The sequence below is a fragment of the Bubalus bubalis genome, chromosome 8, assembly GCF_019923935.1.
Source record: "Bubalus bubalis isolate 160015118507 breed Murrah chromosome 8, NDDB_SH_1, whole genome shotgun sequence".
Classification (NCBI taxonomy): Eukaryota; Metazoa; Chordata; class Mammalia; order Artiodactyla; family Bovidae; genus Bubalus; species Bubalus bubalis.
In genome coordinates, this window is record NC_059164.1 from 32,130,123 (window position 1) to 32,144,056 (window position 13,934).

The following is a 13,934-nucleotide window of genomic DNA, read 5'->3' on the forward strand; positions in this document are numbered from 1 at the left end:
GGCAAAGCAGAAGGTGCTGGCAGGGGAGAGGCTTAGGTAATATCCAGCAGGCAAGATGGCAAACATGATCTTACCATGGTACCTGGCTGGAGGCCAAAGTCAATGACTTCATTCATTTATGCATGCATTCATTCAACATTCGAAACATATTTATTAAGCACCTAGTAAGGTACGTCAAGGCTGTATATTGTCGCCCTGCTCATTTAACTTATATGCAGAGTACATCATGAGAAACGCTGGCCTGGAAGAAGCACAAGCTGGAATCAAGATTGCCGGGAGAAACATCAACAACCTCAGATATGCAGATGACACCACCCTTATGGCAGAAAGTGAAGAGGAACTCAAAACCCTCTTGATGAAAGTCAAAGAGGAGAGTGAAAAAGTTGCCTTAAAACTCAACATTCAGAAAACTAAGATCATGGCATCTGGTCCCATCTCTTCATGGCAAATAGATGGGGAAACAGTGGCTGATTTTATTTTTTAGGGCTCCAAAATCACTGCATATGGTGATTGCAGCCATGAAATTAAAAGACGCTTACTCCTTGGAAGGAAAGTTATGACCAACCTAGATAGCATATTCAAAAGCAGAGACATTACTTTGCCAACAAATGTCCATCTAGTCAAGGCTATGGTTTTTCCAGTGGTCATGTATGGATGTAAGAGTTGGACTGTGAAGAAAGCTGAGCGCCGAAGAATTGATGCTTTTGAACTGTGGTGTTGGAGAAGACTCTTGAGAGTCCCTTGGACTGCAAGGAGAACCAACAAGTCCATTCTAAAGGAGATCAGTCCTGGGTGTTCTTTGGAAGGACTGATGCTAAAGCTGAAACTCCAATATTTTGCCCACCTCATACGAAGAGCTGACTCATTGGAAAAGACTCTGATGCTGGGAGGGATTGGGGGCAGGAGGAGAAGGGGACGACAGAGGATGAGATGGCTGGATGGCATCACCAACTCGATGGACATGAGTTTGAGTGAACTCCGGGAGTTGGTGATGGACAGGGAGGCCTGGCGTGCTATGTGATTCATGGGGTCGCAAAGAGTCAGACATGACTGAGCTACTGAACTGAACTGAAGGATCAAGCATGTTTCTAGTTACTAGCTACAGTGACTAAGACAAGCTATCACTCCTCATAAAGCTTATATTTTACTAATATGCAAATAAAGAGAAAATAGACATTTAACAATCATTCACAATATTCAACATTCATTTAGTATGCAAGTCCCTATTAAAGTTCCAGGCACTGTTCTAGGATCCTGGAGCACAGCAATGAAGAAAACACACCAAACCCCTCTGTCCTAAGGCAGAATCCCAGGCAGAAAGAATAAACACAAAGATCCTGGGATGAATACAAGCCCTGTGTGTTTCAAGGACCAGACATGACAACCACTGTGGCCAGAAGAAGGTGGAGACCTGTCTGACGTGAAATTAGAGATGAGACAGAGGTCAGGCTATAGATGGCCTTTGATGGCCAGAGGAGGGAGTTTGTTTTTATGCTCAACCTCCCATCTGAGTGTAAAAGAAAGGCCTTCCTTAGAGGGTTTTCAGGCAGGAACTCAGGTGACTTGATGTGACTACTATGGGTAGGATAATTTGTGGAGGAGGGGGACGAGGAGGTAGAAAGTGGTTGACAGAACCAAGTCCAGAGCAGGAGTAGGAGGCAGAACAATGCCCCACCTCCCGGGCTTGACCACATCCTAATTGCAGGAACCTGTGAATATTCTTCCTTACGTGATAAAAAAGACTTTGCAGACATTAAGGATACTGAGATGGAGAAATTATCCTGGATTATCCCAGTGGGCTCAATGGCATCATAAGGAGCCTTATAAGAGGGAGCCACGGGGATCAGAGGCAGTAGTTGGAGAAATGATGAGTGAAGTAAGGAAGGGGCCAGGAGTCCAAGAAGGCAGGAAGCCTGAAGAAGCTGAAAAAAGAGAGAAACATTCCCTCTTGGAGCCACGAGGAGAATCCGACCCTGATGGCACCTTGCCTTTAGCCCAGTGAGACTTGGGGCCCCAGAACCACACGATAATACATTTGTGTTGTTTTAAGCCACTATTGCTAGCAGCAACAGAAAATAAATACTCAAAAAAAAAAAAAAAAAAGGATACTAAGGAAGAATGGCCAAGCAAGAAGGATCAGAAGTAGTTGGGGGAAGCAGGGGGAAGAGGTTCATCTGAGTTTACAGCAGCAGAGATGGGAGTCCACCCAGATGATAAACCAAAGGTCTTTGTTCATAGTGCAATTTACTAAAGGAAGGTAGGGATGAAGGCTGTTGGAACTGAAGAGGTCAAAGAATGTGGCACCTAGGAGACTTTAATAAGGTGACAAAAATAAAAGAATGCGGAGCCCACAGATGAACAAAGGAGAAGCAATCAAATCCCAAGGTTCTCAATGGAGAAGCAGAAGTGACTAGAAATCAGTAGAAGGTATATCGCTGCCAATGGATAGAAGGTATTATAACTGTGCAGAATGAAACAAATATGAAAGGAGTTCTGCATGAAAATGATTTCAAAATGGCCATGTAAAACTAGAGAAAGGCCAACAATACCACTGACTCCAAGGATTGGGGGTGGAGGAGCTCTAAGTTCAGAGGCAAAGGTGACACAAGAAAAGAACCAAAGAACCGGGAGGAAAACGAGCAGACTCTGGCATCGCAGAAGCAAACAGGAGGAATGAATATGGTGAACAGCGTCAAGTGCTCCTTAAAAGTCAGCAGAGACTGTCCACTGAATTTGGTGAGTGGTGGAGACAGAGCCAAATTAGAATGTAAGAAGTGATTTGGAGATGAAACAGACAGAAAGCAAAGTCACCTCCTATTTGTGAAGTAAGCTAGAGGAGGCTTAGTGAAATGAAGGAGGGCATTAGTGAAATTAAAGATAGGTGACATGTAAATACCAATCAGAAAGACCCAGTTGAGAGGGAGAGATGGAGGATACAGAAGAGAAAGGATAATAATAATAATGTAAGGTCCTTGAGAAAGTAGAGGATACAGGAGCCAAAGCACAGTGTACAAGAGGGTGATTAAAGAACCAAATGCTTCCTCTGTTATAACAGGAGGGAAGGAGGAAGCAATTGACCTGGGTACCGGTGTGTTTGTAGACTGAGAGAAGAGCTGAGGAACTTCTGTCAGGGGGTTTCCATTTGGTTTGTGAAATTAAAAAAAAAAGGGGGGGTCATCCATGAAGAGCTGGGGCTTGTGGGGAGACATGGGAAATTTGTAAAGGGCTTAACATACTCAGCGAGAAGAGAAAGAGTAGCATTTCTGTGTGGGATACATGCTGCCATGAGGCTTTTCTCCAGAATCCATCAGATGTAGGGGTTCAGGCACCAAGAAAACAGATGGTCGATCTGCCTGGGCTGGGCTTGACAAGTGACAGGTGAAAGGAAGTCTGCAGCTCAGGCAGGAGCATAACAAAGTGATGATCGTTGCTCTAAGGTGATAAGAGAAGGGAAACAAGAAGGGGCTGATGGGAAATTGACAGGTCAGGGGACTCAGGATCCAAGGGAAACAGTGAGCAGATTGAAGACAGAGGAGATAGCTGGCTAGTTCTATCTAACTGCTTCATAACAGCACTTTGGATGGTGTACAGAAAACAGTTAACATTGCAAGCCTGAGCCTGCATTCAAGGCTAGCCCTTGGCTGGCATCTAGAATTTGGCTTTTGGGAAGAGTAACCATCACCCTAACTGATAGAAGTGGCCGAACAATTTGTACAAACAACATGCTTTATGCTGAGTGTCTGCCTTCCTCTGTGAGTCTGGAATTTTGGTACATGCTGTGCCTACATCATCAGCTCCCAGTCAGAAACCCTCGGGCACTGAGTCTCTACTGAGCTTCCCCGACAGCATTTCACATAGTGAGTCGGCACAACTCACTGCTGGAGGAATCAAGTCAACTCCACTAGACAGGACGCTTGGCGCTTCTCTTGGACCTTTCCCGCCTTCCTTTGCCCACTGCTGATTTTGCTTTCTGTCCTCTTTCTGTAATAAATCTTAGCCATGAGTATGGCAATAAGCTGAGTCCTGTGAGTCCCCCAAGTGAATCATCAAACCCGGGGCTCTTGGAAACTCCCAACACACACGAGTTTTTATCTTAGCTGGAAATTTTTATTAATCAGCAATGCTAATGAAAGGTTGTTGCTGAACCACGAAAGACACCGGGATTCTCGGCCTCCAGGGGAGAAGAATTCAATTCGGGGCCAGAGACGAGGCTTGATTGCTCAGAGCTTTTGTGTAATAGAGTTTTATTAAAGTATAAAAGGAACAGAGAAAGCTTCTGACATCGACATCAGAAGGGGGATGGAGTGCCCCTCACTAGTGTTAGCAATGGAGTTATATACCTTTTAATTAGTTATTACAATGAATCAAAAGAATGTCTGGAGGTTGTAAAGATCTTACTAGACCTACTCTCATAATTCACATTTTAAGATAACAGGATTAGCCAGAAGGTTTTCAGGAAGGAGAAACTGTCCTCAAGCAGGATACTTTGTTGTTGTATAATCCCTAGTACAAAGTTTAAACTGAGTTGTGTAATTGACTAAGACTAAGGAATGTAGACCAAAAAAGTTTGTCCTTTCCTCCTCCTCGAGAATTCCAGACCCCTCTCTCCTTGGGGACCCCCGGATTCCTTGTCAACCTGCCTAGGAATTGACTCTCTCACTAATAGCATCAGCATTTTACTGTCAAACATTCTGAGTATGTCCCTGTCTATATAGATTTTATACACAAGTTCAGTTTTCTGTGTCAACTCCTTTAAGAGAAAGGCATGAGGAAAAGCCACATAAACATTCAGTATAGCTTTCCATCAAAAAGCTAAGAATATATTCCTTCCTTCCTATGCCAACCTGAGCACTATGATTTAGTGTGAATTTCTCAGGTCTGAACCTTGGCCCTGATGAGTATTCCTCGGCAAGTTAGTAAGTCTCACCTCCCTTTCTTCATCTATAAAATTAAAACAATAACAGTATCTATCTCCAAGGAAGTTGTAAAGATTAATGCATTCACATAGAAAGTATTTATTGCAACACATGGCATAAAAAGCTATATTTGTGTTTTAATTATCACCTGGCCTTCAAACTCCAGATTTTTATTCTTTGGTGGCCTGAATTGGTTTAATAGTCTTACCTCTATATATTAAGTCTGATAAATTTTCTAAAACATAAGACTAATTTTTAAAATTTAACTTACTTATAAAAAATGAAATTAAATAAGACAGAAATATTCTAGTCTCAAAATGACAGAACTGGAAATTAAATCTTGGGAATAAACCCTATTTTAACACCAAAGGTTCTTTTAATATAAGAATATAAAATGAAATATAAAACAAAAACTGTCACTTGGTTATTTCTGAGAATAACCCGAGTACACAGTCTCATTTCCCCAGAATTCCAAAGAGAGTAAAGACAGACTCAAAGGTGGAATTTTATCAAGAGCAACTGGAGTGCAAGAAGATGTGTGTATAACATCACTGGAGTGTAAAAAGCAGCTTTTTTATGCTTGTAACCATACTTAATATTCAATTTTACAAATATTCATTTTATAAGATAGCCTGCCCCACACACATACACAAATTTTACAAGTGTCTGGTGCGTTATGTCTGAATTACAAAGTGTGTACTGCTGCTGCTAAGTCACTTCAGTCGTGTCCGACTCTGTGTGACCCCAGAGACGGCAGCCCACCAGGCTCCCTTGTCCCTGGGATTCTCCAGGCAAAAACACTGGAGTGGGTTGCCATTTCCTTCTCCAATGCATGAAAGTGAAAAGTGAAAGTGAAGTCGCTCAGTCGTGTCCGACTCTTAGCGACCCCATGGACTGCAGCCTACCAGGCTCCTCTGTCCATGGGGTTTTCCAGGCAAGAGTACTGGAGTGGGGTGTACTACAAGACTTAATTGGTTCAGTAAGTCTTCCAGGTTCTAACTGCATAGTTCCCCTAAATCTGCATTCTCAGGGAAAAAAACAAAAACGGATACAGGTAAAGAGGGCTCATCAACCAGCCTGTCTTATTCCAAATCTGATTAAAGAAAAGCTTCTAAGTGGCCACCATGAAACCAGAAAATAAGACAAAGAAGTATAATAAGGTTTTCAAATTCCAGATTTTCAGTTATTCAGCACAGAAGCACAGTGACAGGTACTAAGCCATAGTAATTAATAACCCATTGCTAACTTCTATTATGAGTGCCTGGGACTTTGACCTCAAACCTGCCAGGATTAGAGCCCATGGCGACAGGGTACCCCAGGTTTTGTTTGAACCACACTCCATGAGGCTGGCTTCCTCTGTCTAGGACTGAGACCACCAATGGGAGAAGAGCTTGTGTAGTTGACGTATCACTGGTGACATAACTGGTTAGGAGAATACAGAAACCCAGGCCAGGACAGGGGACTCTGGAGGCTCATTGCACACAGCAAGTTTGTGTATAAAGCTCACCATTCCCTGAAAACAAGCTGAATTAAATGAGTTCATTTTACCTCTTCATTAACATACCCCCCCAAGAAAATATTATACCAGATGAAATACCTCTTTTTTAGATCAAGAGAAGCACAGCACTTTTCCTTTTGTTTTGCTTTGTTTTCACTGGAGTAAGACTGGTTTACAACCTTGTGCTAGTATCTGCTGTACAAAGTGAATCAGCTGTGTGTGTGTGTATAGATATAATAGTGAACACATTCAAACTCACCATTGCAAAAGTACTGACAGTTGGTCTCTTTTCTTTCTTCTCATCTTTTTTACTGAAAAACCTAGCAACAGAATGACATAAAGCTTTAAAAACTATGTAAATCTATATCCAATCAACGTAGAGCTTATATTTAGCAACAACCAGGACAAACAAACATGTCTACAGTGTCATTACAAAAACAGGTTATAATATGACCCCATTTATAAAGTTTAAGTATGTTTACATATACCTAGAAATCTATACACGGGACTATCACTGGGTGTTGAGATTTCAAATTATTTTCTTCCTTGTGCCTTTGGTATTTCCTAATTTTCTATGATGAATACACAGAGACACACAAATTTGGGATTAGAGAAACTAACACTAAAAAAAGAGAGCTTCCTGTCTTTCTTCTACTTAGAACTCACTCATGCTCCCCAGAATTAATCCCTTTAATTATCATCTCAGGGATTTTAGCAACAGATAGTCTATCCTTCTATCTACCTAGATATTATCCTTCATCTACCTAGATATTATTCCTTTACCTCAGGGAGAGTAGTGGCAAACATGCAGGGCATAAATTATCCTAAGAAAGAAACATAATTCAATCACTCTCCATGAACAAATCTAATTCTGAAAAGATGTCTGGAGCCCTAAATGGGCCATTGTGGCAGTACACACAACCTAGAAAATGCACCATCAAAAAACATGGTTTGTAAACTGCAAAAAAAAAAAAAAAAGCTGTCCTCAGGCAGCGAAAGGTCAATTATTTCGAGTGCAGATTCAAAACTAACTGGTGTTCTACTCTAACTGCCATCCAGCATATGCGAGCAACCTCCGCATCTGTATTTTCCTATTTCTAAAAGAAAGACTATCTCAGGGAAGAAGTACATTCTTTTTACTTCCACTACTGAGAAACACACAAAATACACGAACATAACTCTTCAGATTTGGTTCTGCCCTATTCCCAGTAAAGGCAACGTTTCAGTACCCCTGGAATCAGGATAAGAGGAGAAAACTAGCCATACAGAATTGAGTTTTAGCTCTAAGCTTTTTATTTATTTTTTCACTCTCCAAAACTGCAGCTACTCTGAAGAATTTATAATGTTCCAGACACTGGCTAAGTAAACACTTCCCATACAAGACCTCATTTCATCTTAATCCCTGAGGCAGGCACATTTTTATCCTTCCTTTACAGATAAGAGAATTGTAGGTGAGAAGAGTTAACTCACTTGTCCCAGGTCACACAGTTAGAATGAAGCCAAGCTTTCCACGGAGAAGTCTAACTCCCAGACACCAGGCTATCTGGTGCAGTGTCAGACTTCTGAGATACTGCCCTGCCAGGAACACTAACTGTCACCCCTCTTAGAAGATTCATTTATCCCCATTTGCTCCAACACAGTGCTGACAAATAGGAAGTTGCTTATCAAATTGCATTTTAATAAAGAATCTTTACAAATACAAATATGCCAAAGGGTACTATTACCCAAGCATTATACCTATTTACATTATCAGCAAGTCACATGCTTCTTTATGATTTTGAATTAGAATATACAGTTTAAAAAACAAACTCATAGAAAAAGAAAAAAATATTTGTGGTTTCTAGAGGGGGGAGACAGGATGAGAGAAAGCTGGTCCAAACTTTCAGTTACCAACTTTCAGTTATAAAATAGTGCTAGAGACGCAATGTGCCACCAGATGCCTATAGTTAACACTGCTATATGATACAGATGAATCAGCTGTTAAGAGGGTAGATCCTAAAAGTTCTCATTACAATAAGAAATCTTTTTTCTTTTTATCTGTATAAGATGAAGGATGTTAGCTAAACTTGTTGTGGTAGTGTATCATAATATTTATAATTCAAACTATTATGCTATACACTTTAAACTTACAAGGTATTGAGAGAGTCAATTCCTAGGCAGATTGATAAGAAGTTCAGGGTTCCCAAGGAGGAGAAAGGGGTGTGGGGCTCTTGAAGGGGAGATAGGGGTCTGTAATTCTCAAGGAGGAGAAAATGACAAAAGTCTTTTTTCCTCTACATTCCTTAGTCTTAGTCAATTACACAACTCAGTTTAAACTCTGTACTAGGGATTACACAACAATGTATCCGCCTGGAGGACTGTTTCTCCTTCCGGAAAACCTTCTGACTAATCCTGATATTTTAGAATGTATTATGCGAGTGGGTCTGCTAGGATCCTTCTATTGTTAAATTCTAATCTTGTTATCCTAAAATGTAAATTGTGGGAGTGGGTCTGGTAAAATTTTCACAAACTTGAGACATTCTTTTGATTCATTGTAATAACTAATTAAAAGGTATATAACTACATTGTTAACACCAGCAAGGGGGTACTGTTTCTGCCCCCTTCTGATGTCTATGTCAGAAATTTTCTCTGTCTGTTTCATATTTTAATAAAATTTTATTACACAAAAGCTCTGGGCATCTGGCCCCAGATTGAATTCTTCTCCTCCAGAGGCCAAGAATCCCAGTCTTTTCGTGGTTCAGTAACAACCTTTCAGTATCATATGTCAATTATAACTCAATAAAACTGGAAAAATACATAGCTTTATAAAAAACAGAATCACATCAATAATGGTGAGCACAGTTTAATAAGAGTTTCTTAACTAAAAAAAAAAATTTCTAGTTTGAAAAAAAAGTTTGTAGACCAATCACCAATAAAATGAAGGTATGTGCAAGCTCAAAAGAAATACTGTTTTCAAAATATGGGCTCTTAAAGAAGAATAAATAAGTAAATATCCCACAAATATTTATTGAACACCTTTTTCAAAAACGTTCAAGAGGGAGGGGACATATGTATACCTATGGGTGAATCATGTTGATGTTTGGCAGAAACCAACACAATACTGTAAAGCAATTGTCCTTCAATAAAATGTTTAAAAACTGAGGTATAAGTGACATACACTGTATTAGTTTCAGGTGTACAAGAGAATGATTTGATATTTGTATATACTGGGAAATCATCACGAGTCTAGTTAACATCTGTCATCATACACAGTCACAGAATTTTCTTCCTTGTGATGAGAACTTTCAAGATTTACTCTTAGCAACTTTCAAATATGCAATACAGTGTTAACTGGAGTCACACTGCTGTACATTACACCTCCATGACTTATTCTATAACTGGCACTTTGGACCTTTTGACCCCCTTCACCCGTTTTGTCCCCCTTTCCTCCACCTCTGGAAACTACCAATCTGTCAAACAAATTTCTTTCCTTCCACAAAGTCTTATTTCAATGTCCCTAAGTGTTTGAATCAAAAAATACATATTTGTTTAATGTACCAAGTTTAAAAACTTAAAAAGGGATGTATCTACCTTCCACTCTATGTAATCTATTTTATGAGAATTTATTATGAAAACCTTCAAACAAAAAAAAAGAATACTAATAATGACTACCCATTAAAAATTCACCTAGATTCAACAACTGTGAACATTTTGACGATATTTTCTTTAATGCATAAGGAAGTTTGTATTATAACTGTTAACATCAAACTATTTGAAAATAAGCTGCAAAGATCATGGCACTTCACATGTTTTCCTACCATTATCACATACAATAAAATTAACAGCAATTTTGATATCAATCCACATTCAAAATTTCCAAGAATGTTTTCTATAGGTTTTTCCTTTTTAGAACTCTGATGTAATTAAGGCTCATGTATTATACATGGTGGTTTTGTTTCTTTGCTGTTGTTTAATCACTAAGTCGTGTCTGACTCTTTTGCCAACCCACGGACCGTAGCCCGCCAGGCTCCCCTGTCCATGGGATTTCCTAGGCAAGAATACTGGAGTGGGCAGGCTGCCATTTCCTTCTCCATTTGTCTCTTTAGTCTCTTTCAAATTTAGAAATTCTCCTTCCCACCGACCTCTCACCAAACATTGACTTTTTATAGGAACAAAAACAGGTGTCTTATAGAATGTCCCACATCTTGGATATGTCTGTTTCAAACTTTGTCCAAATTGTGCAGGAAGTATGAAATACAGATTTGAGGATGCATTGTAAAAGAGAATGCAAACTATCTCAGTAATAATCCTCATTACATGTAGAAATGATAATAGGTTGAATATACTTGGATCCTTAAAATGTATTTTCAACATTAATTTCACCTGTTTCTTTTTATTTTTTAAAAGTTGGTATTAGAAAATTAATAATTGCAAATGTGGTTCGCATATTTCTATTGGACAGCATTAGTCTGAAAGCTTGATAAGTTAGATTCACTAAATGATTTTGCAAACATACTTCTTAGGTGGTGTCATGTCATTAAGGCAGTCTATTCCACCAGGAGCCAGGCCAGGTACAATCACTTGGATAAGGTGGAGAACTGTGGTATCTTTTCACTGGAAAAATCACATTTTCCTTTTTCCAATTAAGAATTATGGCTAATTCATAGATTCAAACTTTCTCTGAGTGGTTTAGGATCCATTAACACCCCCTGCCTGAACCAATTACAACAATGCAGGTTTCAACATTTTTCTGTGAAGAAGGTTCTCCCTCTCTCCCCCTTTGTTTTCCTCCTCCTCTCAGAATTTTATTAAAAATTAATTTACTCAGTATTTCACAATCAAGTACAGTCATTATTCTTGTTGATGCTCAAACTGTCCCAGATGTGGACCAGTGAAAGCCCCTTCAAGCCAGCTCCTGTGTCCTTTTTGATAATCGCCCTCCACCTCTTGTTTTCAGGTACCACAAGATACTCCAAGCTCAGACTCAATTGGCATTAACCCTTTCTCTATGGGGTGCAGATTCCTTTTTTGTAAGGAAGGATACTGAGAAACCAAGATTGACATTGAGTGTGCTCTCTGCCACTCACTATCCATTTCAATGGACAGAAACTGACCTATTAAAAAAGATCATGAAATCACATTCAAATTCAACATTGTTTTTAAAAAGTCTACTTAATGTCCACACTTGTATTTCTTTTCTCTTCCACTGAAAAGTTTGGTTCCTAATAATATTAATATATTTACTAATTTTACCATTTATTACTAACAAAGAGCTTACTGAATGAAATTAAAAATTTCCTGTACAGATACTGCACTGTGATCAAAATTTACTAAAGATAATTATTTTTCCTATGTGATTACAGAACCAGTTCTATATCCAGTCAGGATAATTTTACACCATTCTAATAATTCTTTGGTAGTACATTCGTCTCACAATTACTTCTACCAGAGTCAGATACTCATTGCCTTAAAAAGATAAAAAGAATACTTAAAAGTAGTCGTGGCCTTCTGCCCCATCTGCTGCGTGCCACAAACATGCAATGTTTATGTGACTGTTTTACCAGAAGGAACAGACTGGACCACAAAGTAGAAGACAAGCAGCGCACGGTTCAGGCTCATGCACGATCAACATCACACGTAAAGCAGAAGGTTATAAAACACAGGAAAGGAAATGAGCCTTGGTCTGTGTGGGACCAGAAAGTGAGGAAGAAGCTCACGGTGCAAATGCTGGACTCAACTCAAGCCAGCGAACCTCCGCAATTGCCTGTATTTAAGATTAAACAAAACAAAACCATCACCACCACCATCATCAGCTCATTTATTTCAGAGTTGGAGGCCAGAAACAAATCTCCCAAGTTTCTCAAGCTATGTAAAGTAAGAAAATGAAACAAACTACCTTTTTTTGTCCCTTTTCAAGAAGTTCTTCACCCCTGCTCTTCCATTGCAGCCGTCAAGATCCATCGCGACCTGAGGAGCAACCCCAGCCAATCAGTCAAATCACCTCAGAAGGCTAAGATGAAACTGAACTCTACTACAGCGCGCCGGGCAGAAGGGCGGAGCGCTCGCCCTGATGCTCCAGCGGCTCGTGGCTGCGAGGGTCGCCGCAGGGACATGCCTCAGCGCCACGCATCCAGCCTCCGCACGTGAGTACAGGGGCAGGGCGGTGGCCCGGCCCAAACTTTGCCCGCCTCCACCGCGGCTTCTGCCTCCGGATTCCCCACGCCATCCATCTGCCCGCGGGCTCAGAGCCCGGCTGCCCGCACAGCGCTGGCTCTGTGGGCTCGGGGCAGCAGACTCCAGGACGCATAACTAGCGGAAAACAAAACAAAACAAAAAAAACCCACCAAACTAGAGACTGGGGTGCCTCAGAGCTCCCCGACTGAGAATAAGTCTCACCCTTTTTGGTCCCCTTGGACTTGCCAATTGGAATCTCCCTTTCCCTCTCTTCTGAAACCCAACTCGGGATATTAGAGAGCCCACCCATCCTCCCCCCGAACCTTCTCTGTCTAGTCCCCAGGTTCCCGCGCCCTACCTCGGGCTTTCCCTGTGAATGTTCACTAAGGCGTGAATCTTGGAAGTAGATTCATACTCCAGCGGAAGAGTGCGGCGGATGCGAACACCGGTCTCGGCTCCTCTGAGCCTTGAAGAGCCGCTGGTCCAACACGCCCTGGCTTCCCCTGGGAGCTGGGAGCAGGGAGCGGAGAACTTGGGCAAAGCCCACGCCCGGTGCTCTGCGCTCGGCCAATCAGCCGCAGGCTCGGGACAGCTCCCGGCCGGTTCTATTGAATCCTGATTGCGCTAAGTTACTAAACAGGTTGGAATTATGGGAGGAATGGCCTCGCTTCTGTTGCCCCTCGGCAAAAAGGCGAGCAGGGGAACGCTTATCAGCTGAATCACCGAGGACTTTTATGTTTATAGAGCCCTTGTCTGTACAAGTCCACGAAATTATGAGTATATAGATACTCCAATACTTTGGCCACCTGATGCGAAGAGTTTACTCATTGGAAAAGACTCTGATGCTGGGAGGGATTGGGGACAGGAGGAGAAGGGGACGACAGAAGATGAGATGGCTGGATGGCATCACCGACTCGATGGACATGAGTTTGGGTGAACTCCGGGAGTTGGTGATGGACAAGGAAGCCTGGCGTGCTGCAGTTCATGGGGTCGCAAAGAGTTGGACACGACTGAGTGACTGAACTGAACTGAGATATAAATATCACTATACAATTCGCTTCTTGTGACTCGAGTAGATAAGGGAAATTTTCTTTGATATCGCATCCAATATATTCTAATAAAACAATCTCCAGCTTTGCCCATTCTGTAGTTAAAATTCCCTTCCGCTCTCTTAATATTTTGTTTTTCATTAGAGTACACACCGTTTGGTACTTTTACAGTCATATATTTTTTTCTTTATAACAACAAATTAAAGATATAGTGAAAAGATAAAATTCCCTTCCAAGCAGTATTATTTAAAAGGCCAGGTGAAATTTTTCTGCAAGTGTTTTTTTCAGTATGTTAGACAGTTTCTAAGGTGTATATGT

The 13,934-nt window shown here is 40.9% G+C and overlaps 1 protein-coding gene across 1 annotated transcript in view; it reads right to left on the reverse strand.

Annotated features, from left to right (window-relative positions):
* The window catches only part of LOC102395798 (ATP-dependent translocase ABCB1-like), a 94,663-nt gene extending 81,211 nt beyond the window's left edge, over positions 1-13,452 (reverse strand). The window contains 3 exon segments of the mRNA XM_044946550.2: positions 6,674-6,734; positions 12,290-12,360; positions 12,926-13,452. Of these exon segments, the coding sequence (XP_044802485.2) occupies positions 6,674-6,734; positions 12,290-12,354 (126 nt within the window). The 5' untranslated portion in view covers positions 12,355-12,360; positions 12,926-13,452.
* Positions 13,453-13,934: the final 482 nt, after the last annotated feature.